Here is a 24,068-nt window from a genome sequence, read left to right on the forward strand (position 1 = left end):
ACACCAGGCTTTCCAGGCCTTGGTCTCACTGGGGATCAACCAGTGTCTCCCCTCTGGTTGGTAGTTATTTTTACTGGTTCCATAGGGAGCAGTTATCAAAATAGGGGTGTCCATTCTCTAAAGTTATCGTGTCCAATCTTACTTCAGAACTTCCGGTGGTGTGAGCCTCAAAACCCACACCCTTAATAAAAAACTTAAGAAAAACCTAGCCGAGCAGAGCTCAGTGGTCATGTTTGCTTAGGCTGTGCCAGGTTCAAGTTGCCACCCCAACCAAACCAACCCACCTAGGCCAAGGGAAGGTGCAATGAGGTAGGACCTCCCCAGCCCAGCCTTCTACGTTCAGGGCAGATCCCACCACCCAGGACAGGCTGTATCTAGTCTAGCACAGCGCTTGGCTCAGAGGCACACAGCCAACTCTAGCCACCACCTGGCTGTATATACATCATCCAACTGGGCCTGCTCCATCCCTCTCATCTACCCTTCTACAATCCCTTCATGCCCTTGTGCATACTGTGGGGTCTAGAATGCCTTTCCTCCATGAGAGGTCTAGATATTACCTCCTCTGGCCTAATCATAAAATGCTTGGCAAGGGCTGAGTGAACCAAAGCTAACCCATGTCACCTCTTATGGACATGAACTGCTCCACCCAGAGGTACTTGCTGGAGGTGGAGAGTCTAGGTTCTGGCTCCAGCAGTTCAAGATATTGCTGGCCTTCCATGCTTCCTGGTGGGAGTGGCAGACAGGGAGGCTCAGAGCCGAAGAGGCCTATACTTCTGTGAGGGACACTGTACAGGGGCTGGGGGACAATCAAGCAACCAAGCTCGAGCCAAGTGTAATGGGTACACTGTCTAGTTGAGGTAGCCATCCCTTCCAAAGTCAGAGACCATCCTTTTCCACACCTGTGGGCAAAAATTCATCAGACACAGGCATCCTGAGAGAGAAAGGCACAGAGGCAGATTTTACAGATTTATTTTTTAAAAACAAAAGGTTAAAAAAGTCCTTCATTTCCGACTCTGCCTGGGGATGTGGGTAGGGAATAGAACAAGGTGAGAAACTGCGCACCCCTCCTGGGAAGAATGACTTCTCCAAGAGTTGGTAAGGACAGGGCAAGTCAGAGGCACGCCCTCGCCCTTCCTGCCCTGCCCCTCTTCAGGTAGCCTTACTGCAGTAGAAGTTTACAAGCAGCATGGAAGTGGAAGGTCAAAGGCTTCCTCCTCACACACAGTGCCTCCAGGTGTCTCCATTTAGTTATGCCCCCGGCCCCCTGGAGGGGGAAGGGGCTCTAAGGATGGGCAGGCAGGCCACAGGAGGCACAGGCTGACATGGCCCCTGGACCACATGGCCTACTCCTGTGTTGCTTTAGAACCAGTAGGGCTTGCTGGAAGTCAGGTGTGAGGAGGGCTTTCCAGAGACCTCTTGCCATCTGGAGAGGACCTCCAATCTCAACTCTTGGATCTGCCCTTTCTTTCTATTCCCCAGCCTCAGGCTGAGTGGAGTCCAGGACAAAGCACTAAGTGGCTGTTTGCTACAAAACACCTGGAGATGCCAGAGGGCAGCTCATGGCCTGTCAGTCCAGGCCCCCAGTCACACAGTCATACACACAGCGTTAAGGCGTCTATGCCAGCAGGCATGGCCAAACTGGGCCCAGCTTCTCTCTCTCCACCTGAAGAGGGTGTAGGGGAGAACCCCTGGCTGCTGTGGAAACAGGCTGAAGGGGGAGAAGCTGGCAACGGAAAGTTAACCAGGCCTAGAGAAAGAAGTGGGAGGGGAAGAAGGCAAGAGCTTTCAAGACCTCTGTCCAGGCCTGCTGGCTGCCCTTGGAAGTAACCCAACTTAGGTTGGGGAGCCCTGACCAAACCCCCTGGAAAATGGGGGACAAAGAGAAGGGAAGAGGGGGGGCTAGAACATTGGGACTTTGGAGGAAGCCAGTGCTATTAGTATTTACAAGCGCAAAGCCCCATCTTCTGTGCTGCCTACCTCTCTACCCCTCCCACAGAAATGGAAGGCCCCTGAGAGCCACTGAAGAGGTACTCAGACCTCCTCACTGTTGCGCCCCTGGGGAGAGCCCCTTCCCTTTGACTGGCCCCATTCTGGGTCCCTCAGGAATGTCTGTGGCTCTCTCCATCAGGAGGCGGCACCTGGGGCTGGAACCCTGGCTGCCCAGTGGTGCAGCGGCCCTAGGAGTCCTTGAGCATACTGATGCGCGCATAGATCTTCAGGGCAGGCCCCAGCTTGATGTTCATGGCGCTCATCAGGTGGTCCTCCTTGAGCAGCAGCAGAGCTTGCCCATCAATCTCCTGAGCCCGGAACTCTTCTGCGATCTCCTGGCAGCCTGAGGGGGACCACCAATGACAGCAGCAGTCAAGAGACAGAACTGGCTCAGGGAAGCTTGTCCATAGTACCTTGAGGGCAGGCAGTACTGCTATTCTTATCTTAGGACCCAAAAGGCTGAATGAATGACTTAGCCAGGGAGCAGGAGCCAGGCCTCCATATGCAGACCCTATTCAGAACTCTAACTGCCCAGACTGTGAGGTGACAGGTAGGGCAGAAGGGCCAGCATGGATTTCTAAGACTCCTAGAGAGGACAACAGCTTTTTCCTCAATCTTGCAGATAACTTCTTTTGCAGCAAGCTGAACACCATGTCAGAACACTTAGTCCTCTAGGGAGGATCTGTGCTGATGAATGAGGCATTTTCCCGTGTAACCCAGCTACATGAAGTGAATACCAGCTGCAGCGTCAGATGCTACAGTCCTGACTGATTCCTCACCGAGACTTCCTATGCGTCAAGTCAGAGCTGTTCAGTGGAGCCCCAGCAATTGCCTGACCCAAGTGACCTTGAGATACTAGGTCATTGCTGTTTAAAGCTAAGTTTTGGAGTGGTGTGCATTAATAGGACAGGTGCCCTGGAGAGAAGTGAGATATTAAAAAGTGGCACCAGTGGTAGCTAGGACTTGACTTGCAGAGTAACAGTGATTATTAAGGTAAGGACCCTGAGCAAGAAGGCCTGGGGGAGTCGGCTGGGGAGGCTTAAAGGAGAGTGAAGGGACTTAACTGAAGGGTGGAAGGAATGGGAATTCAACTCCATACTGTTACTAAGCAGCAGAAAATGTAACCATACTGTTGGTGTAACATGCTAAGTTTAATATACCTGGTGAATCAAGGGGCCTAAGGGTATCTGCAGACAGAAGGCTACAAGTGTTGCCTGGTTTCTTTCTCCTGCTCAAAGTGAAAAAGGAAGAAAAGCGGAAAAGCTGTTCAATATCCCAAAGTCAGTGTCTACTGATTCTGGAAGTCCCTGGCTTCTCCAGATGGCAAATGGTGCTGGGAATTACAACATGGTTTCTAGGCTAAGATCAGACCCAGAGAACAGTTTAAATGCATAACTCTAAAAACCTTGTATTGTCTACTTGTGAAACTGAGGGTGTAACTTAAATGTTTTGCTAATACTTCAGGATTGCTGAGTACAGTGGCCCACACCTGTGATACTAGCACAGAGCAAGAGGACAGTGAGTTCAAGTCCAGCCTAGGCTACATAGGGGGATGCTGTCTCAAAAACCAAAAACAACAAAAACCCAAACTCAAACCAAACAACACAACCCCAAAATTTAAGGTGGAGTCCTGGAGTTCTGGTCAACCCAGAACTCTCTATGGAGTGAGCCCGCCTTGTGCTCCCCCAACAGTAGGCCCCCAAGAGTCCTGAGGGTTTCAGAGAAGTCTGACTAAAGAAAGGCTTATCCGGAAGAGAATTTGAGGTGTTTGTCTAATGGAATGAACCCCAACAAGATTCACAGCCTACAGAGACTTCAAGAGAATTATACCGTCATAAATACTCCCAGGTGGGACTGAAAAGATCAGTCATAGAAAAATAAAAGGCGGGAATTACACTAAGAAAACAGTTCCACTGAAAACTCAGGTTGCCTCTCACAGAACAGGCAGGTGACTCAGAGGGGAGGACAAAAGGTGGAAGGGAATCACCCCAGGTCTGTGTCCTCATCAAGGAAATGGCAACATGGGCTGTCTGGAGGTGGTGTGGACCACAGGCACCTGCATGTTCTGTCTTCCCTCAGTTACCGATGCCTGTTCCATTAGATACTGTGGGTGTGGTGGGGAGACATCTGTTTTCATCCTCAGTTCTCCAGACTGGGGAACCACATACCACACCTATGCTGCTGGCCCACAGAGCTCTCCATACCCGGACTTGACTTGGAAAAGACTTCAAACTGACACTACCATGGGATGAGTTTCCTGGGGGCTCTGGCATGGGGCAGGGAGGGTATGCTGTATGAGGAAGAGATGTAAGCCACTGGGGTCAGGATGAATCATGGCAGCCTATCTTCAAATGTGTTCCAACAATCCCTGGGAGGTCCCACAAAGGACTGAGTTTGTCTGTGACCAATAAGATACTGTGGGAATTGCAGAACATGGTTTCTGTGGCAGAGAGCACTACGGATTCTGCCTTGCTCTCTAGATTTACTAGCTGTGGGGAAAACCCACTGCCATGCTTGCCAGGAGAGGCCTGTGTAGAGAACTGAGGCCTCCTGCCAACAACCAGCCCCTTCTTGCAAACCACCTGAGTGAGGATCCTACAGCTCCTGCCCCAGTGAAGCCTGCAGATGACCTTGGCCTTGGTCAAGGATGACAGAGCTGCATCCTCACAAGGGACCTCGGAGGCACAGCTCCTGGCATTTCGCAAGTCCTTATCTAAAGTAGCTGTGCTTTGAGAAATCAGGGGGATATAGTGATAGACAACACATATACTGGATTAAGTGACAGTGCTGGGTTTGGGACCCAGTTCTGCCTCCAAGTCTGCACTGCCAACCTCTAAACCACACTCCACCCTGCCATGGGCTTGTGGCTGCCATTGCTAACCTGACAGTGGAAGAATCTGGAACGCTACAACATTTACCTTTCCAAGTGCAAGTCTAGAGCCCAGCCTCATATTCACCACCCTCCCTCCCAAGGGCTATGTGCAGTCGCGGCTGTGTCACACACCTCTGTCCTCTGCCCTTGCTCAAGCTGCTCCCATGGGTAGTCTCTTGACCTGGCAAAAGCCCACTTAAATGCTGTTCATTTTCTCTCCTCTTTGATACACTGCCTACACTCTCACCTGATTCCCCACCCAGCCTGCCTCAGAAGAGAGACAGGATTAACTTCATGATCATGTATTTCAGAGATATACTTCCCAGGCCAGTAGCTATTTCAAATTTTAGCCATTAATTGTTTCTTAAAGTTTGTCCTGTGCAAAAATATAAGCTTTCACATGCAGGAGCCTTGTGCCCTTAACCTCTGCTCCTTGAGTCCTGACTTCCTGGTGGATGGAGGTGCAGCCCCTCACCGTCTCACTCCCTACTGTTCCAGGCAGGTGTGGAAGTTCCAAGAGACTTACCAGGCAGAGAGCGGATGAATTCGTAAACATCCTCTACATTCCACTTTGTGGGCTCACTTGGTAGGAAGTGGTGTCCCATGCCCACCAGATCTCTCATGTGCATGTCAGGGAGCTCCAGGTCTCTCTGGCCTTGTCTCCGGCGGGAGGTGGATGAGCTGGCTGAGATGGGTGACAAGGGTTCCTCATAGCTTGAGTTATCTGAGCACCGGCTGGAGTCTTCCTGGCTGTGTGTCAGCTGCAAGGCAGCAGTAACTGAAAGGGGTACAGTGCCTGAGGGCTGGGAGCAGAGAGAAACGGTGTTCTTCAGGAGGGGAACCAACCACTCCAGTAGCAGAGGTAGGCAGAGGCAAGTGCTGCTCCCTTTTCTGTTTGGTTCACTGCATACCCTGGAGTTTCGGGATTACACTGCATCTACTGTGCTCCCCTCTCCAGCCCTCAACTGTCAGGCCCTCAGTACTGTCTCATGGACCACACTACACTGCAATGATCTGATCTATGTCCTTGGAGTTTGGTGCCTCAAAGCTCCTGGGACAGAGCTGGTGATAGAAAGACATTTAATACATGAATGACCAGGTTCCTGGTGGAGATCTCCATGAACTTAGTGCTCCAGTTTTCAGGGGGACAAAAAAATAGTAGGGCAAACAGTGGTAACCACCATTTCACCTAACCCAGTACATGAACAGCTTGTCTCCACAAGGGCCAGTAGGGGCAGACCCCAGAGGTCAAGGATGGATGGCAACCCCAAGGGGTGGGTGGGTGGTGGTGGTGGAGCACTGGGGAGGAGTGTTAGGACAAGGCTGCTGGCGAGGACTAAAGGAAGAGCCCTACAAAGGTACCAAGAGAAGGCTGGACCTGAGACCCATGAGAGATGAGAACAGCATGTTGGAAGGGAACATGTCAGATGACACTGGTGAGTACTTGCGGGCACAGGGCTCTGCAGCCTTTTACCTGCTTCTTGGTATCCTTGGTAAGTGTAGGCAGACTGGCCTTGCTGGCCCGACGGCGGTTGTGGGTTGTGGCCCCTGCCTTCTGCAGCTTGCTCCGGTCTGAATGAAAAAGTCCCACTCGTTTGGTGCATCCCACATTATACCTGTTAGATAGAAACAGGGAAGTCAGAGCAGGGGGCCCACAATCTGGCAAAATTTGAGTCAGTCTATAGGTTTAAATCTTGATTCTGGCACTTTGCTGCTAACTGTGTGACTCTGGCAGAACTTAAGCTCTCAGATTTCTCTAAAACTGGTCTCAGGATGACATGAGGCAAAGTTGGTGATGTTTAAGAAAACCACCTGGAGCATGGCTGCCACGTACTACATATGCAGGAAGCTATCATCTACTGTCCTGCTGGAGTGTGGCCTAGTGAAGCTTGACCAAGAGGCCCTGGCTCCCTCAGCTCAGCCTGGGAAGCATGGCCAAGGACAGGAACTCAGGGGGCTGGGGGTGGGGTCACACATAGCACCTCTGCCTGGAACTCAGATTCCTTCTTTGGGGGTGCTCTGGGCTTCAAGGTTAGCCACTTCTTCCAGCTTGATATAAAGACCACAAAAGGCTTTCGAGCCAGAGAAATCTAAAAATTCCCACCTGTGACTTACCAGCTGTCTCATTTTGGACACTGCCACTCCTCTGTGCCTTACTTTTCCAACCCCATAAAGCAAACAGCAGTATAGTGGGGACAGTAGTAACAGCTGCCTAGCAGACACTCTGAGGATGATTCAGTTGACTCCTTAGTGCCTGGCACCAAGTTTCAAGCTCTTTCCTTTTTTGTTTTTGGTTTTTGAGAGTTTCCCATGTAGTCCAAGCTGGCCCTGAACTCACTAGATAGCCGAGGCTGGCCTCAAACTTACGGCAATCCTTCCTCAGCCTTGCACCACCATGCCCACTCTGAAGTAGTTTCTTGATAAATGACATCATCGTTGCTGACCTTCTAAGGGGGGGTAAAAGCTCGCCATGGTTCTTAGTAAAGCTTCTGGTGGAAGGTGTACTTAAGGGAGTGGCAGCAGCCTTTAGGACCCAGGAGGCCCAGCAAGCTAATGGGCTACTTCCTGTGTTTGGATAGTGATGGTCCCTCTCTCACTCCTGGGGATTTTGGTTTCTCAGGCTGGTGCACTTGGGTTGCAGTGTTGCAGCTAGGCAGGCCGGGGAGCTTAGAGGCTAGATGAGCCTTACCTACGGCCTCTAGGTAGATGAACTGGAAGGAGACCTCTAGTTATAATCCTGAGGACAGGGAAGGGCCTGGGAGCCGCAGTAGAGCTGGGGTTACTCACCTCTTTGCACAAGCCATGGAACAGAAGCGCTTGGAACGCTTGAATTTGTAGGCAAAGTCCACCCGTCCACAGAGCTCACACTTGAGTTTGAGGGGAGTGCCCTCCTCTTTGGATTCTGCAAAGGATGGAAATGGATGAGTGTGGAGGAGGGGTTTCTGCATCTGTGGACAGCCCAACCTATCCTGTCTCTTCAATGTTCCTGTAGATGCGGAACATGCCAAGGAATTTTGTGACTCTTTATAAAAGCTATGTCTCTCCACTGGAGAGTTCCTGAGAGCATCTGGTGACATTGCTTATAAACTTAACAGTTTTCCCTTTCCAGTGCTATGAGCCAGAGGTGCGACACAGTTGGGCAAAGTCAGCGACCTTCTACATGACTATGAAGGAAGCAGGAGGCTTGCACTTGCCAGGTGCAGTCCATGCCTCACAGCCAGCCCAGCCCCAAATGTAGGCTTCCAAGGCGGCAAAGGGGGCACAACTGCCTGGTGCTGTCCTTATCCTCTTTAGGACTAGCCAAACCTCCTAAAGGAAGTGCAACTCTGGAACCATGTGGCTGGCTGGAGTGGGGCTGGAGAGAGAGGGATGAATGGCTCCCCATTTCCCATCCCTGTTCTATAGTGACAGAGGGTGAGGAGAGACTAGGAAATGCTCAGTGGGCAGGAATGTTCAGTTGGTCCCTGCTCAGTGTTCCTTCACAGAAACAGAAAGGAGGAGGAGGCGGCCTGCCCTTCCAGCTATCCCGGCAGACTTTAGACCCAGGACTATAATGCCTACCTTGCAGGTAGGGCTCCTCCATCTCTGAGTCAGTGGTGGTGGTATGATCCTGCTGCGGAAGCTTCTCAGGCAAGAACCCCTGTGCATACTTTTTCTTCAGATTCCCCACCAGCAGGGACGAGCGTCCCACCTAGAGGAGAGGTGACATGGAGGCCACAAGGGTTAGGTCCTCACAGATCCCTTGTCATGCAGCCTCATTACAATCACAGGTATAAAGTAGCCAAGCAGATGTACCAGCCCTCCCCAAGACCCCTCCATGCCACCATCCACGGGTGTCCCACTGAAGGCGCTGTTCTGCTGCCTGGCTCCCAAGACAAGAAATAGTGGGCACCACATACAGGGACAGCTCAGGAGGTCAGAAGTCAGTTTCTTCTGCCAGGTGTCCAAGGACAGAGATCAAGTTTCCCTCACAACTTATCCAGTGCCAGGTCCTGTGTTCACAGGGCACCAGGAGGGGCAGGGCTAAGTGTGAAAATGTACTTAGAAAAGACTAGGTGCCCCTGTTTAGATTTCTTACTATTTTCCACCTAACGTCAGCTCTATTCAAGTTGAAGGGGGAGAGCAGGACACAACTGACCCAAGCACATGCCCTGGCTGCCAGCACTCCAGACTGTTGGCCTTCCCTTTGTTTACGTAGCCTAGTGGCCAGTGCACACACTGTGTGACTAGAAGGATGCCGGGGTGCTGTTCTGCCTCCACCCTGCAGGCTCAGCTGGCTTGAGTCTTTCTCCAGAGGCAAGAGGAGGACCCAGGGTAGTAACGGGAGGCAGACAGCAAAGCTGGCTCCTCATAGTTAAGATGCTCCTGGTGGATGTGCCCTTGGCCTCGGCCAACCTCCAAAGGGAGAGGGCAAGACCCATTGGTCTGTTGGTATTTTAGGAGGCAGTTCACCCACTGCAGTGAATCAAGTTTAGTCTTCTGGTGACTTATCAAATTTCCTATGGATCCAAAGAATGAGGAACTGGTAGATGGCACCTCAGGAATACCGTGTCTTGCACACATGGTGTGCGGCTGGCTGCAGGCTCCGTATACCCACACATGGGCCTTGCTGCCCAGAGCTGGCTCTGGCTGTTGCACCCTAAGAACCCATCTCTGTGATGCTTTTCTATTTCCCTCTGACCTTATGTTTTCAGTGCCGAGCCCTGGCTGTGCCCTTTCTGAAGGTCCCTTCATCGCATTCACTCCTTTCAAAGACTCTGCTCCCAGAAAACAAGCCTCAGGCCACACTCCATGCCACCATCTTCCTTTCTAACACATGTTGAGAAGTCTGTAGCAAACAGATTCCTTTGTTCTCTAACTGGCCAAAGTTTTGCTGTTCAAAGGTTTGGGCACTGAAAGCTCAATGACGTGTAATTTTCCAAAGTCCACAGTCTCTCATCAAATAGCCCAAAGCAAATTAAGTCCCTTTACTCAAAGGGTCACAGGTCACCAGTCAGGGACATAGCTGAGTCTGTGTATGGAAACTTCTAACCAAAGGGTCTTGTCAATTATTTCTGATCACCAAGTCCTTCTGGACCTTGGAGAGACACTCAATCCTAGAAAGAAATGATTCTGACATTCTTCAGGAGTGGGAAGATTAGCAAGGAAAAAGCAAATTATTCACATTTTCAGAAATTGTACATGGAATGTAAAAATATTCTAGTACACATCCAAAATATACTTAAAAAAAAAGAGGGGGGAAAAGAAGTAGTCCGTACCGGGAAAGGCTCCGCCCCCTCCTGGATCACAAACCCTTCGATAACATGCGTCAGGATTTGGGGTTTCACAATGGCCTGTGGTGGTTTATTCTCACCATTCTGGGGGGCAGTGCCGGCGATGCTGGAGGCAGAGTTTCCGTTCCCTGAGGTCATGCCGGGGCTGCTGAGGTCGGTCAGTGCATGAACAATGCCCTGCCCTGTCTCTGCATGAGAGAGGAGGAGACAAAGCAGCAGAGTTCAGAGGAGAGGCCAGCTGAGATGGACAGCTAGCACTCACTGGTGCCGCCAAGACATAGTGCCAACTTGCATTCCCTGCTCTCCACAACCTAGTTCCTGGTGGTAGTGTTTCAGCAGCCACACCAAAGAGTGTGGTGTACAGCTCAGCAGCTAGTAAGGTCTTTACCATCTACACTAAGAACAGTTTAACCAGGCTAGACAGGCAAGAGTTCTGTCCTTAGAGAGGCAAGACCTTGGGTGTTGCTGGTTCAGAAAAATAAAGCGTTTGTGGGAGAACATGAAATAGTAATCAAGATGACATCTAAAGCCAGGTCAAGAAGCTGAGCTCCACACAGGGCTTATGGTATAACAGAGTTTGGCAGACAGTAAAATGAACCTTCCAGGAGTCTCCCTGGAGGGTTGGGTTTTAACAGTGCTCCAAAATATCAGCCCCCTGAAACTGATGCCAAGGGAATGAGGGGCTGAAACATCAGTAGACACTATCTTCTGAACTATCCAGACTGGTCAACTGGGGGTCTGCACTAACTATGCACTTCTTTGCTTTCTCCACTATGGAAGCTGCTGGTCCCTACTTCTTATCATGCCTCTTGTGCAGTGCACAGCTTTACACTCATCCAGCCCTCAGCAATCAGACCCTCCCTTCATCTCAGTGGAAAACCTTCCTAACTTCTGCTGCTTTAGTCTGTGGGCCTTCCTATGGAGCCCTGACCCAATGCCCCCGGGTGGGCCGGGCTGCCCTCCACAGCCTGTGTGCAGTGGGTCCCCTGTCCTCACTTCTGCAGGCATCTCCCAGGAGGTGGCTTGCAGTGCAGAGGTGCAAGCTTCACCACCTCATTTCTGGAACCTTCTCCCCACCCCCTGCCCAAGGTTGTTCTCTATCACCAAGTGCCCAGTGAGCTTGAGGTGCCTTTAACCTGGAACTTCCTAAAAAAGAGAGAAGAGGAAAAGCCATTTCTTTATCGCAACAAACCTATTAATATTAAGCATAACCCGGTGGTGATGATAAACAAAAGTGATCTCAAAATAATAAAAAATGACTGCAGTACATTGTTACTTAAGTAATTTTGTATCATATGAATGACAATGTTCTTACTTCATAGTATTTAATTATGCAGTATGAGGAATAAAACCAGATACATGTTAGCAAGGTCTGTAACTGGGCCATAGCAGATCCTCCTCCTCTGGCTCCTTTTCTTACTAGCAGTCCTGAGGCCAAATAAACCAGGACCAATCAACCTTCTGTAATGAAAAATCACTACGTAGGACTGTGTCTTTAGTCTAATTTCTAGAGGATCTAACTATAGAATAGATTTCAAAGCTCAACAAGGAACCAACCATCCAGGAGATGTGACTGATAAGGCTATTTGGCGCATGCCTTTAATCCTAGCACTCAGGAAGCAGAGGCAGAGGCGGGCAGATCTCTGTGAGTTTGAGGCCAGCCTGGTCTACATAGCTCCAGAGTTTCAGGAAAGCTGGGGCTGCAGGGAGACCCTTGTCTCAAAAACACCATAGAAACAAAAAAACAAAAACAAAAAAACCACCCTAATTTCTGGAACTGGTGAGATGGCAGGCACTTGTCACCTATGACTGAGTTCAATCCCCGGAACCTATGGTAGAAGAAGAGAACCTGAAAGTTGTCCTCTGACCTCCACTCATGAACCATGACATATGTGCACATCCCCTTTCATAGATGTACAAGCATGTATGTATGCACACATATAAAATAATAAAAAAGTTTTGATTTCTGTTTGACACAAAGTCACACCAGCAAGTTTTAAAAAATGTCCTTAGCAGACATGGTGACGCATACCTTTAGTCCCAGCACTCAGGAGGCAGAGGCAGGCGGACCTCTGTGAGATCAAGCCCAGCTTGGTCTACATAGCGAGTTCCAGGCCAGATGGGGCTACAGGAAGACTTTGACTCAAAAAAGGAAGAAAGAAAAATGCCCTCAGATGCCCATATTCATTTTTATCAATAGCTTTGGTTTTTCTGTAGAGAATGAGAAAATTTTCCCTTTTGGAATTAGTCTTTCTAAACTGTAAAGCTGTTTAAAATCTTTACAATCCATGAACAGCTAGGAAAACTGAGTTTATGACAGAATTAGACTGAGTTTCTCTTAAATTTTAAAGTTTGAGTTTATACATTTTCCTCTGCCTTTATTTTCTAATATTAGATATGCAAAGAAATAACTGTAATTTTATTTAAAGTGGTAGATAAACAATGCTCAAATACTAAGCTTACTATGAAAGCCAAGTGCTGTATTTAGATGATGGTTGTTTCTTCCTAATTAGAGCCCAGTCAAACATTCCCTGAGGATCACAGAAGCACAAGATCACCGCTGCCTTCAGACTCTTACTAATATTTCAAAATCCTTCTCAGTGCTCCCACCCACTGACATTCTAGCATTTGTCTGAATGCCTCTAGTGACAGAGGGACTCTTAACTCTGAAGTACCTTGTTGCTACCTTGGGTAGTATAATTACAAATCTCCTTATAATGAGCCCTAATCTGTCTTTCTGCTCATTTCTGCCCATTAATCCTGGTTCTATTCCTTAAGATCAGAGACAGGGTCCAACTGGATGTACGTTGGTAAACCCAGGCTTAGACCTGGCTTAGAGACTATTTCCATAACAGAGTGGATTATGCCACAAGTCCTGATTCCTTCAGTCTGTTTCATGGGCTGTATGATAAAGGTATCAGAACTTATTTTACCATGGTGCTGTGGACAGCAGCTAAGCACTGCTCACCAGGAAAAGCTCAAGAAATGCCTGGGGTCACATAGGGTGCCACCCACAACCCTAGGGCCTTCTCTTGGAGGCCACCCTCTCTGCTTTTTTATCTATTTCGTATGTAAAACGGGTGCAAGCTCTGGGGCTGGAGAGATGGCTCAGTGGTCAAGAGCACTGACTGCTCTTGCAGAGGACCTGGGTTCAATTCCCAGCACCCACATGGCTGCTATGAACCGTCCTTAACTCCAGTTCCAGGGGAATCCAAAGCCCTCTTCTGACCTCTGTGGCACTGCAGGACATGGGTGCACTCACATGCAGGCAATACACTCATACACATAAAAAATATTTTTTTAAAAGATGCAAGCTCATCAACTACCCAGTCTTCTTTGACTCCATCTTTTCGTGCCAGGTGCCCAGTCAATAGTGAGCATAATTATCACATGTTATCTGAGACAGCTCCCTGTAAGATTGATTCTTTGGGGTTTTATCTATCCATCTAGAGATGGGGTCTCATTAAGCTGCCCAGGATGCCTTGGCCTCCTCAGTGCTGGGATCACAGGTGTGCGCTACCACACCTGGCTACTGCTTTGTTTTAAACAGCCACAGTTCTGCCTGAGAGCACAGGCAGACGGAAGTGAGTGGTTTGCAGTGCCTGTTGTGGTATTAGTGATGGAATTTAACTGGAATGGATCCATTCTCCTCCTAGCTCTGGGATCACTGCTGTTGCCCCTTCCCCCAGTTCACGGGTTCTTATCAAATTATTGCTCCTGATAGCTTGCCTCTTTGTGGGAGCTATTCCTGTTCAACTGAAGTCTTCCCTACCCCAACTCTTTCCACGTGAGACCTGTTAATGTGCCCTGTCAGAGAGGCAAAGGCTTCCAGGTTAGATTCTTTCATATACTAAACATAGGTGCCCTCACCAGCTCAGAGGCTACAAGCCAAAGCATACCTACAGGAAACAAAGAGCTGGAATCTGAGTCTTTAAAAAAAAAAAATCTATGGAGAGAAGACTAAGTCCTTCACCCTAACATCAGAAATTCTACTCTCAGTCGTAACCCTGGGGTAGGTAACAGGAGGTACAATCTCAGAGGTGGAGGTGAGGGTACTCTGGAATGGTAAAGGTTCCCACCAGTTTAGCTTTGTCTTGAAGGCCAATAGCTCATCACCTGCTTTAGTAACAAAGGAGTTTGGGCTATTTCTGAAATGACCAAACAGTCCAGCCCCCTGCCATGCTCAGCACATTGAGATTAATGTAATCTGCTTTCCACTCTCCCAGGCTGCTTTGCAGCTTGTTTGGGGGAAAGCAGCTTTGACAGTAAACTTGCAGAAACCTGCCCTCTTGGCCCTGAGGCCAAGAAAAGAGACAAAGAAACACTGTCTTTGGAATTCGGTTCCTTACTCAGTTCTCTCCACCAAAATCCCCTTGGCTGAAGGCACTGCAGGGGGATTCCCACAGGTCTCAAATGCCTTCCTAGGGTCAGGCACCTGACTGGATGGTGGGAGCTTCTAGAGTTGGGAGGGTCTGGAGAGGGAATCAGGCCAAGGTCCAGTGGGGGAGAGGCTACCTAGAAATTGCCCTTAAGCTTAATGCAAATGAGTGAAATAGTATGTGTTGGAAAGTCTTATGAAAACATACTCAGCCACTAGGCTGCTTCTCAATTCTGGTCGAACTCACCAGCCCTGGCAGAAATAGCTCTTTTGCAGGAGAAAAACAGGAAGGACTACCCAGTGGCCCTTCTCTAAGCTACTGTAGGTCTAATAGTGTGCTTTGTGGCTGCTGGCTTCTGCTAAGCAGAGCCTTTGACTTAGTCATCTCTCTGCCTCTGGGGTCAACTCAATGCCCCAAATCCCACACATGCTTAAGACCTGTTAGATGGTGAGGCATGGAGCCTTGGACTCAGTCTTCATTGTCCATGTAAAGAATACAGGTCTCCCTGGCAGACTTTCATAGCTGAGAACTTCAAACTGCTTTCTGAAGCCGTGGCAACGAGCGGCATTTCTGGGGACCCGGCTGTAAAGGATAGCTATTCTTTGGCCCAGTTCTGTCACTGTCCCTGAGGGCTAGAGTTGAGCCCCAGCGTCAAGAACTCTGTAACTTCTTGTCCACTTTGAACCACTGAAGCCAGATGCAGGAACTTGGCACTGTAGGGTGTCTAGAGGCAGATGTAGGGAGGCACCTAGAAAAATGGCTTTTCCCTGAGAACTCATTGGTAGCTATCCAGAGAGACTGAGCTCTCCAGACAGTTGAAGACTGAGGTAAACTGGCTCAGTTGTGCAAAACCTGGCCAGTTCCAAACTAGGTTCTACATATGCACAGATAACACATAAACCATGTTATGTGGTTTTTTCTTTTCCTGGCATGTAACTGTGTGTGGAGGCCCGAGGTGGATGGCAGATGTCTTCCTCAGCTGTTCTCCACTCCACTGGAGTGATTGCTGATTTCTGCTAGTCTAGCAGGGAGGTACTTCCCCAGTGCTGGTATACAGGAGGCTGCCATGCCTACCCCACGGTTATGTGGGTTCTGGTGATCTGAAATCCAGTCATCTCACTTGGGTGGTGAGCATCTGATTCATTGAGCCATCTCCTCTGCCTAGGAATGTGGTTTAGCACTCCATTTGCACTCAGAGAGCTTCCCATACCTTCAACTTGCCTTCAGTCTCATAAGCCTGGAAGACCTGACTGTGGGGAGACAGTGGAGAACAGGGGGACCGGCTCCTTCCACACCCATAGGCAATTTCCACTTCTCTGGATAGAGAAAGGCATGATGTAATGTAAAAGACCATTCTCACTTGGCTGCAGTAGAACAGGCTAATGAAATTAGGAATTTAAGGAAACACATTGGGTGGTAGCATGGTGTGTCTTCTTGTGGCAAATTCTGCTCAACAAATGGCAAGACAGCACCTGCTCCAGGCTCCTGGCACTGCAATTCCTCTCTGTGCCTCAGCTCAGCCTGTTCTAGAGAACGAGGGGAAGGAACACCTGCAAAGCGATGCCTATGACTCTGTATGACTCTGTATCCGGGAGAGAGCAGGAAAGGCAGATGGCACCTGGTCCCAGCAGCAGGCAGCCCTGCAGCGAAACAAGCTACAGGCAAAGTAGCCAGGTCTTTGGAAAGGTCTGTGGCCATCTTTTTCAATCTCTTTAGATATATTTGGATCCCCAGAGAAATTAGTGACACTGTGAAAGAGGCAGATTTCAAGACCGCTTCCCAAGAGAGAGTAGGAAGTACCCAGGGCCAGGAGAGGCAGGCTGGAGCTCATTCCAGGCACCCCTGGGGCCCCTCTATTAAAGAGATTCATCTGGTGAACAACCTTCTTTAAAATACTAGTGTAGCCTACTATGCTCAGATAAGCAAACTGCTTTCCAACCCATTTAGGGACTGAGGTGTGGTGAGAGGGGAGGGGGACGATGATGGGGCATCAATCAGTAGAGGAGCCCCAAGTATAAGTCCTTAATTTTCCAGGTGAGGCAACTTTAAGGGTAGGGGGACTTCGCTATGTGAAGGTTAATCTTGTCCATTTGATGGGATTTAGAATCAGTTATGAGACAAACCTTTGGGCTTGTAGGATGTGGTGGCGCCATTCCACGGGCCAGGGTCTCAGATGAACAAAGTGAGCATAACATTTACCTCCCTGCCTCCTGAATGCCGACACAATGTGACCAGCTGCTTCAGGGTCCTAGCACCATGCCTTCTCCACCAGTACCCTAAGATGGGAAGCCAAAACACACCCTTCCTTCCTTAAGTAACTAATACCTCATAGGTCACAAAAGGTAGCTGGGCAGAACCCACAGCAGTGGTTTCATTTCCTTGGGTGGGCTGCTTAAGTAGAGCGTAGGCAGGGTGGGGAGGGCTGTGCCTTGGCTGTGGGAACAGCAAGGCGGCACTTGAGAGAAGCAGCAGGAAAAGTAAACTCCATTCTGGGACACTGGGAGGCTGAGGCATCATGTGTGGTCTGGGACATCAGGGCCAGAACCGGCAATGATCTAGGTGAGTGATTCCCAGAGGAAGTCTTGGCCTTTCAAGAAAGGCAAAATGGCTCATCAGAATCCAGGATTCTAAGACGCCTAAAGGAAAGTAGGTAGCGCATGCTCCTGCAGCAGGGCTGTGCAGGCCATTATTTAATGCCACGTTTCCCAAACTTAAAATGCTACAGTTAGGATGAGCCATTTCTCCCCTAAGTTCTTATACTAAATTTAGACATCGATTGCACATGTTACAAGCAAGACTGAATGCCATTTGGAAGACAGTACGTTCTAGAATATACACCAAAGGAGCTCTTAGTGGTGAGAAAATTGTAGCCTCCTTCATGCAGTGGGGTCTTCTGAGTACCAGAGGAGTCAATGCCAATGTCTGTAACCTTGTCGATGTTTCTAAGGACAGAGCTGTCAGACACAGCCTGCGCCCTCCAGGTGAGGCCTGCAATTCAGAGCACCCTCTTCAGCTGGGCCAACAGCAGCTGCTCTGAAAATCTCTCCAGAGAAGGGAAGCAGCAGCAGGATCAGGATGATCCCTTGGGCACAGTGGGGAGTTTCACAGGCATGGGGGAAAAGCTCTAGATCCATACCTAGGTTTTCTGTGGCGGAGAGAGCTGGCCAGCAGGATGAGACTAGCTGAGCCAGGTGACACAAGGCCAGTCTCTGCAGCCCTGCAGAATGTTCTCACTGAGTCTGGGTTAGCAGGCTAGGAGGGCAGACAAGTGCCTCAAGTATTCTGGGAAAGAGCCGAGTACCTCTGGTTACAGCCAGCCCCTCCCTCCTGGCAGCCATTACCATACAGCTGACTTTCACTCTGCTCAGGACACAGGCAGATGTGGCCCTTCCAACTCACCCTGGCTGAAGTGTGCAAAGCTGAATGGTAAACAGCTGAATGTCTTCCAAGATGCCACCCAGAGCTAGGAGGGAAGCAATCAATGGAGCCAAGATTGCTATGTGGCCACCCTCCCCTATGTAGCCATCCTCCCCTATGCAGCTAGGACAAATGAGCAGTGTGTGGGGGGGTGGTTTCCACGCAGAGCCCTCAACTGCTTCCACAAAGTGCTGAGGTCAGATGTGGCCAAAGCAGCAACAGCGGTGGCGGTGGCAGTAGCAGCAGCAGAGTGGCAGGGGCTCCTGAAGGACACAAAGTGACTCCCATCAGGTCAGAACACCAGAAATGCCAGCGAGTCCTGTCCAGTCCCTGAGGGCAGAGGCCCAGTCCAGGTTTCCCCAATGCCTTGGTATATTGAGAGCAGTCCTGTGCCTTGTCTGCACACTTGAGGTCAGTCTTCAAGAAGAATCATTACCTCTGCTTTAACATGACAGAAATGCTCTGCTCTTCAAGGCGAGCTGACTCAATTCACCATCAACAAGGCTATTAATACAAAGGCCAAGAAGACAACCAGCAGATTCCCTTTCTATACAATCATTCATAAAGGGGTTCAGTCATCAGGAATACCATACAGAAGAACCCCAGAAAGATTAATTTTGAGTTGAGTAAAAAGAAGAACCACTTTTCCTAGGAAATAGAAAGTTTAGGATGGAGCTTATAGTGACTGAAAGTGATTTACCCTGTGAAATGAAATTAGTTTAAAATGGTCAAGATAAACTTATGTAAGATGAGTTTTTAATGCCCAGTTTACAAAAGAAATCTACAAATGATTAGCAAATGTTCTAATTGTTTTCAGGTTGGTAACAAGGAAAGGCAGCCATGTTCCCCAATGGGCTGAAATGGAGGGTGTGGCATCAAGCCTGTTTCAGTGCCTACATAATACACGAGATGACGCTCACCTTGCAAATCATTTTTTCTGAGGTTCCAAATATTACTCCTTTTCTTTTAAAAATACTTATCTGTAGCCAGGTATGGTGGTGTACGACTTTAATCCAAGCTCTCTAATCCCAGCACTCGGGAGGCAGAGGCAGAGGCAGGTGGATCTCTGTGAGTTCCAGGCCAGCTTGGTCTACATAGTGAGTTCCAGGACAGCTGGGGCTACAGGGAGACCCTGTCTCAAAAAGACCAAAAACAAACAAAAAACAAAACACCATCTATTTTTACTGGTGAGGGGGTACACATGTGGATGCGGGACTTGCTTCTCTCTTTCCATCATGTGGATCCCTGGGATTGAACTCAGGTCTTCAGGCTTGGTGGCAAACACCTTTATCTGCTGGGTCATCTCTCCAGCCTTCTCTTCTTGTAACCACAGTCTAAGGTTAATCACCTTATTTGCCACCAGTCAACTGACAGATGAGTACTGACACCTGGAGGTCTAGAAGATAACAGATTTAATCCACTTTTTAAAAATGTATTTGTTTCGGGCTGGAGAGATGGCTCAGCAGTTAAGAGCACTGACTGCTCTTATAGAGGACCTGGGATTGATTCTCAGCACCCACATGGTGGCTAACAACCCTCTGTAACTCCAGTCCCAGGAGAGCCAATGCCCTCTTCTCTGACCTCCATGGGCATTGCACAAGAAGGGTGCATGCAGGCATCACACGCATACACATAAAATAAAATTAATAAATAAATTGTATTTGTTTCATTTTAGAGTGTGACTGTTTCAAATGTCAATATAGCTGTGTAGCACTCTCTGGGTCACATATGGATGGGCTCAAATATACTGAAGATATCAGTAGCTAGAAATAACTCAGCAGTCAGAAACATGCATTTTCTGGCCAACAGTTTCAATATGGTATCTGCTGAGAAGCAACTGGTTATAATATGGCATCCAACAGTCGTCTCTTCTTAACAGAGATAACAATAAATGTTACTGCTAAGTATGCTTTAAAGAAAGTCAGAATAGCAAACTAGGCCTCCCTAACATCTGGATTCATCTCATACAACATTAGCAATCTGCATTTCTTTAGGCGATGTAGGGAGAGTTTACCTTCTTTTGACTCATCTGAACTAAAATATTATTTGGAAAGTGAAAGACTGTGAAAGCATGCCCCTTTCACTAACTATAAATAATCTGGAAGAAAGGTGAAAAAGCCCACAAGTTTACCAAGGGGCCTATCTGGTGCTATGCTGAATCCCATGGTCAGAGTTTATTATTCAAATTATATGTTATGCTTTTGACTACACACCTGTTTTCAAAAACTACTATTTCTGGGAAGATGCTCAGTCCATAAAGTGCTTGCTGCACAAGCATGAGGACCTGGGCTCAGAGCCCTAGGGTCCATCTCAAAGCCAGGCATGGTAGCTCATGTCTGTAGCCCTGGTGGACAATTCTTGGGGTTTTTAGCTAATTAATCTAGCCAGTCAGTGAGCTCCAGGCTCAGTGAGAGATCCTGTTTCAAAAAAAATGAGGTGGGAAAAAACTGTCAACCTCTGGCCTCCACATTTACACACAGGAACGTGTACACAGACACACAGAAACCCTAGCAATTCTGAATCACCTAACTCTTAGCTAAACATAAAAAACATCTCGCCGGGCACGGTGGCGCACGACTGTAGTCCCAGCACTTGGGAGGCAGAGGCAGGCAGATCTCTGTGAGTTCCAGGCCAGTCTGGTCTACATAGTGAGTTCCAGGACAGCGGGGGCTACAGGGAGACCCCATCACAAAAAGACAAAAAAAAAAAACCTCTTGGCCATGTCAGTTATATTCTATTTTGTTACCAATAGGAGAAAACGGTCCAAAATTTCTAAGCATATTGTCTTAGGCAAATGACTGGCTATTTCCCTAATAATTCTTCAAATATCTGTGACATGAAGTAATACTAAAGGTGGCTTGCCTCTGAATATCTTTACAAATATCAAACCAGTGTTCTGATATAGCTAACAACTCAAAATGAAAATTTAAATAGCAATTCTTAAAATGAAGCCTACACCTATTTAATCTGTAGACAATCTTAAGTGGCACATTTTTTTTTTTTTAACAGAAAACATACTTGAAGCTTTTCCAAAGAGTGACTCATGTAGTTTGTACCATGCCACACCAACAGTTAAAGCATAAACCTCTGTATGTTCAGGCCTCTACCTCAAGGGTAGGCCAGCTCAGAATCATACATCACTGGAGAGAGATTCCTGATTCCATTCAGAGTGTACCATGCAAAGTTGTCCTCACTTTGCTTTTCCTTCGGGGGTAGAGGTGGGGGAGCTCAGAGGGACAGAGGCTCAGACACTAGACCTCACTTCAGGACCATCTCCTGAGGGGTATCTAAGGACAGCACTTCCCGAGATTGTTCTTGACCACAGAAAATCATGAAGAAATGTAAGATGAAGAAAATCATCTTCATCTTACAATTGCCAAGAGTTACCAGACAAAAAAAACTGAAGGAAGAAACCATTACTCCTTACTCTTGTTTCCCCACTCTCATTCATAAAATAATCCTTTCTATGGGTGGGACCAAATGCCTGGAGCTTCCATATAGGACAGCTGCAAGAACTTTAATAGAAACTTGAACTCACTCAAGGAAAAGCCTGTGCTCATTTCATACTAACAGGGAGTAGTGGGTCCAGAACTGGAACTACCATCCCGTTTCTCTAGTTCTTACTTTCATTCTGGCTTGCTGATCCATGCTATTTGGAAGGAAAGGACTCTGACAGGAGGTAAGTGATCTTTATTAGGCAAGGAAGGAGACTTAGAGGATATACAGTCAGGTCACCTTAATATACATTCACAATACAGAGATGTCATTCCCTGGGACATTCCCTAGCACATGCGTAGCAAGTCCTAATTCTGAGCCAGTAATTGCTTTCTCTATGTGTTTCCTTAAATAAGACAATCTCAGGATTGAACGAACCAAGAAAGAGCACGCGGGGCAAGAGACAAGAACACTTCAGATTTTAAACATCTCTCTACCCCTCATCCCTCACATTTATTCCCTGTGCCTCTGAAAGATCAGAACTAAATGATCCAAAGCATGTGAGACAGGAAATGAGTAAGGCAGGAAAGAGGATGTGGTCTGAAAAAGAGTGGATTCTGGGGCTGAGCCAGAGCAAATAGCAGGCACGAGTCAGAGCTAGGGGAAGGGGTCTCCTGGCAGAAAAGGCAATGTCAGGGTCAATCAGCTTAGACTAAAGTTTTTGGAGATTAAAAAACCTTCCTGAGAGGTTGTCCTCCACAGGAGGGTGCAGCGCTCCCAGGGAAGAACTACCCACCAGAACTGTTTATGCCACAGAGGAAGAGGGCTGGAGTTTCCTCTTTACCATCAAGGAAGGAAACAATATATATGAAGCAGACCTGGTCAAGGTAAATAAAAAATCCTATCAAGGCACAGAAGAGAAAGTGGAGAGAGCCCAGGGTCATGGGTTCAATCCGCAGCACTATAAACACCCACAAAAGTGGAAAGGGCTAGAAGGTGGGCACATGATAAAATACCAACATTCACCACATGCCTCTTCGTGCCACATCAGTTGAGAAGAGTTACTGAGGAGAAAGGGAAAGAGGTAGGCAAAACGAGATATTCACGAAGCCAACCCAAGAACAGAAGAGTGGACTAAAAGACTAGCCTCTTTCTCAAGACCTCTATTCTCTGTAATGTATGTGGACAAGCCTGGAAACATCTTGAGTGGGCTGAGAAGCTAACATGACAGTGCCAGGCAAGGGCAGGTGCCAAAAGAGCTGCAGTCCCATCTGCTGGACCCTCTGGGAGCCAGGCTGCCCTTGTGAAGAAGCCAAGCCACCCCCACTTCGCTGGGGCTGGAACTTAGGTGTAGAAATTAACAGTGGAAAAAGCTTGCCAGTGGGGGTGCAAAAGTGTGAAGAGTCTCAAACAGTTTGTTGGATGTTGGGGGTTGTGTGTTGTGTTAGTCACTTTATACAATTCTCAGTGGGGCCTAAGACAGTGCTTTACCTAAAGCAGAAGCCTAATAGAGGTGTGTTAATCTAGCTGAATTAAGACCCGAAGGTACACAGCTGTGCTGATACAGAAAGATTCAAGATACACTCTCTTGTCCTGATGGTCAACATAATACTTCCTATTTTTGAGTCAAAATAATGTGAATCCCTACACTCCTGATGTAGGACCCAAACCTAAACTAGCTAACATACCCTGCCGCAGGTATGAAGCTCTGTGTGTGAATAAAGGCTGGGGAGAAAGGAAGGGAGAAGAAGAGTGTGCCGAAATAAAAAGAATTTCCTTGCCTCATTAGCCTGTCCTGTTCACCCTGACCTAGAAATCCTGGCAGTTCTAAACATTTGGGTTGACTCAGGAGGGGAAGAAAATTCCCAGGTGAATGATAATTGGATTATCCAGTAATGCCCCCAGGGCCAAATGGCTGGAAAAGGCCAGGACAGTAGGGTCTGGTACAGTGAAAGTGACATTACTTTCTAAATCCAAAATTGAGAGCGCAGGTTGAAAATGAGATGGAACAGTTTAAATTGGGGTCGTCCTAGAAAAATTGGAGACATCGTTGTGGATTTAGGTCAGCAGTTTACTTCTAAAGGGATTCAGAGCCTAATATGCTAATGGACGGGATTAAGGATCAACGACGGGGGGAAAAAAACAGAGGGGAAAGCTGTCATTGATTTGTAAAGAGGAAGAAGAAAAGAGTGAGCTCTACAGTCAGCACTAGAAAAGTCAACAGACTCGGTATGGAGTAGGAAAGGAAGTTGATCAGAAAGGCATGGGAGGGGTCTCACTTGCACAAACTGGCATCCCACAGCGCGGGAGTCAGGGCGTGGGAGCCGAGGCGGCAACTGCATCACAGGTTCGCATCCTGACCTCCCCAATCATCGCTCTCCCAGTCTCTCTCTAGACTTCCATTTACATAGAAGCTCGCGGATTCCGGATTTTATGTACAGACCCAACAAACGCAGCATACCTTCGTCTGGCACGGGAAGGAGCGAAAACGCGCTTCTAAAAATGGAAGAGGACAGGCAGCGAACAGCTTGTCCTTTCCCATCCAATAAAAACACCCGAGAGGCTGATTTAGAGAGAGAACACAACTCTCCCTCGAGGACACGGGCGCGGCCGCCGCAGCTCAGCGAGGCGAGCGCAGGCCGGGAGCGGGCCCGGGCACCTCCCCGGAGCCGAGGACGAGGCCGCGGCTGGCACGGCCCGGCA

General features: G+C 48.4%; 1 protein-coding gene across 4 annotated transcripts in view; it reads right to left on the bottom strand.

Moving 5' to 3' along the window:
* Positions 1 to 953: 953 nt before the first annotated feature.
* The window catches only part of Phc2 (polyhomeotic homolog 2), a 125,806-nt gene continuing 102,691 nt past the window's right edge, over positions 954 to 24,068 (bottom strand). For 3 of the 4 annotated variants that reach the window (XM_008829226.2, XM_029561689.1, XM_029561690.1), the window contains exons 10-15: positions 10,120 to 10,322; positions 8,423 to 8,552; positions 7,649 to 7,763; positions 6,336 to 6,477; positions 5,388 to 5,664; positions 954 to 2,332 (exon numbers count right to left, since the gene is read on the bottom strand). In XM_008829226.2, coding sequence (XP_008827448.1) covers positions 2,178 to 2,332; positions 5,388 to 5,664; positions 6,336 to 6,477; positions 7,649 to 7,763; positions 8,423 to 8,552; positions 10,120 to 10,322 — 1,022 coding nt within the window. In that variant the 3' untranslated portion in view covers positions 954 to 2,177. Of the gene's footprint in view, positions 2,333 to 5,387; positions 5,665 to 6,335; positions 6,478 to 7,648; positions 7,764 to 8,422; positions 8,553 to 10,119; positions 10,323 to 23,826; positions 23,982 to 24,068 lie in introns of those variants that run through there. The other variant, XM_029561691.1, reaches the window with a different exon arrangement.

The sequence above is a fragment of the Nannospalax galili genome, unplaced genomic scaffold (genome assembly GCF_000622305.1).
Source record: "Nannospalax galili isolate Female #2095 unplaced genomic scaffold, S.galili_v1.0 scaffold473, whole genome shotgun sequence".
NCBI classification, from domain to species: domain Eukaryota; kingdom Metazoa; phylum Chordata; class Mammalia; order Rodentia; family Spalacidae; genus Nannospalax; species Nannospalax galili.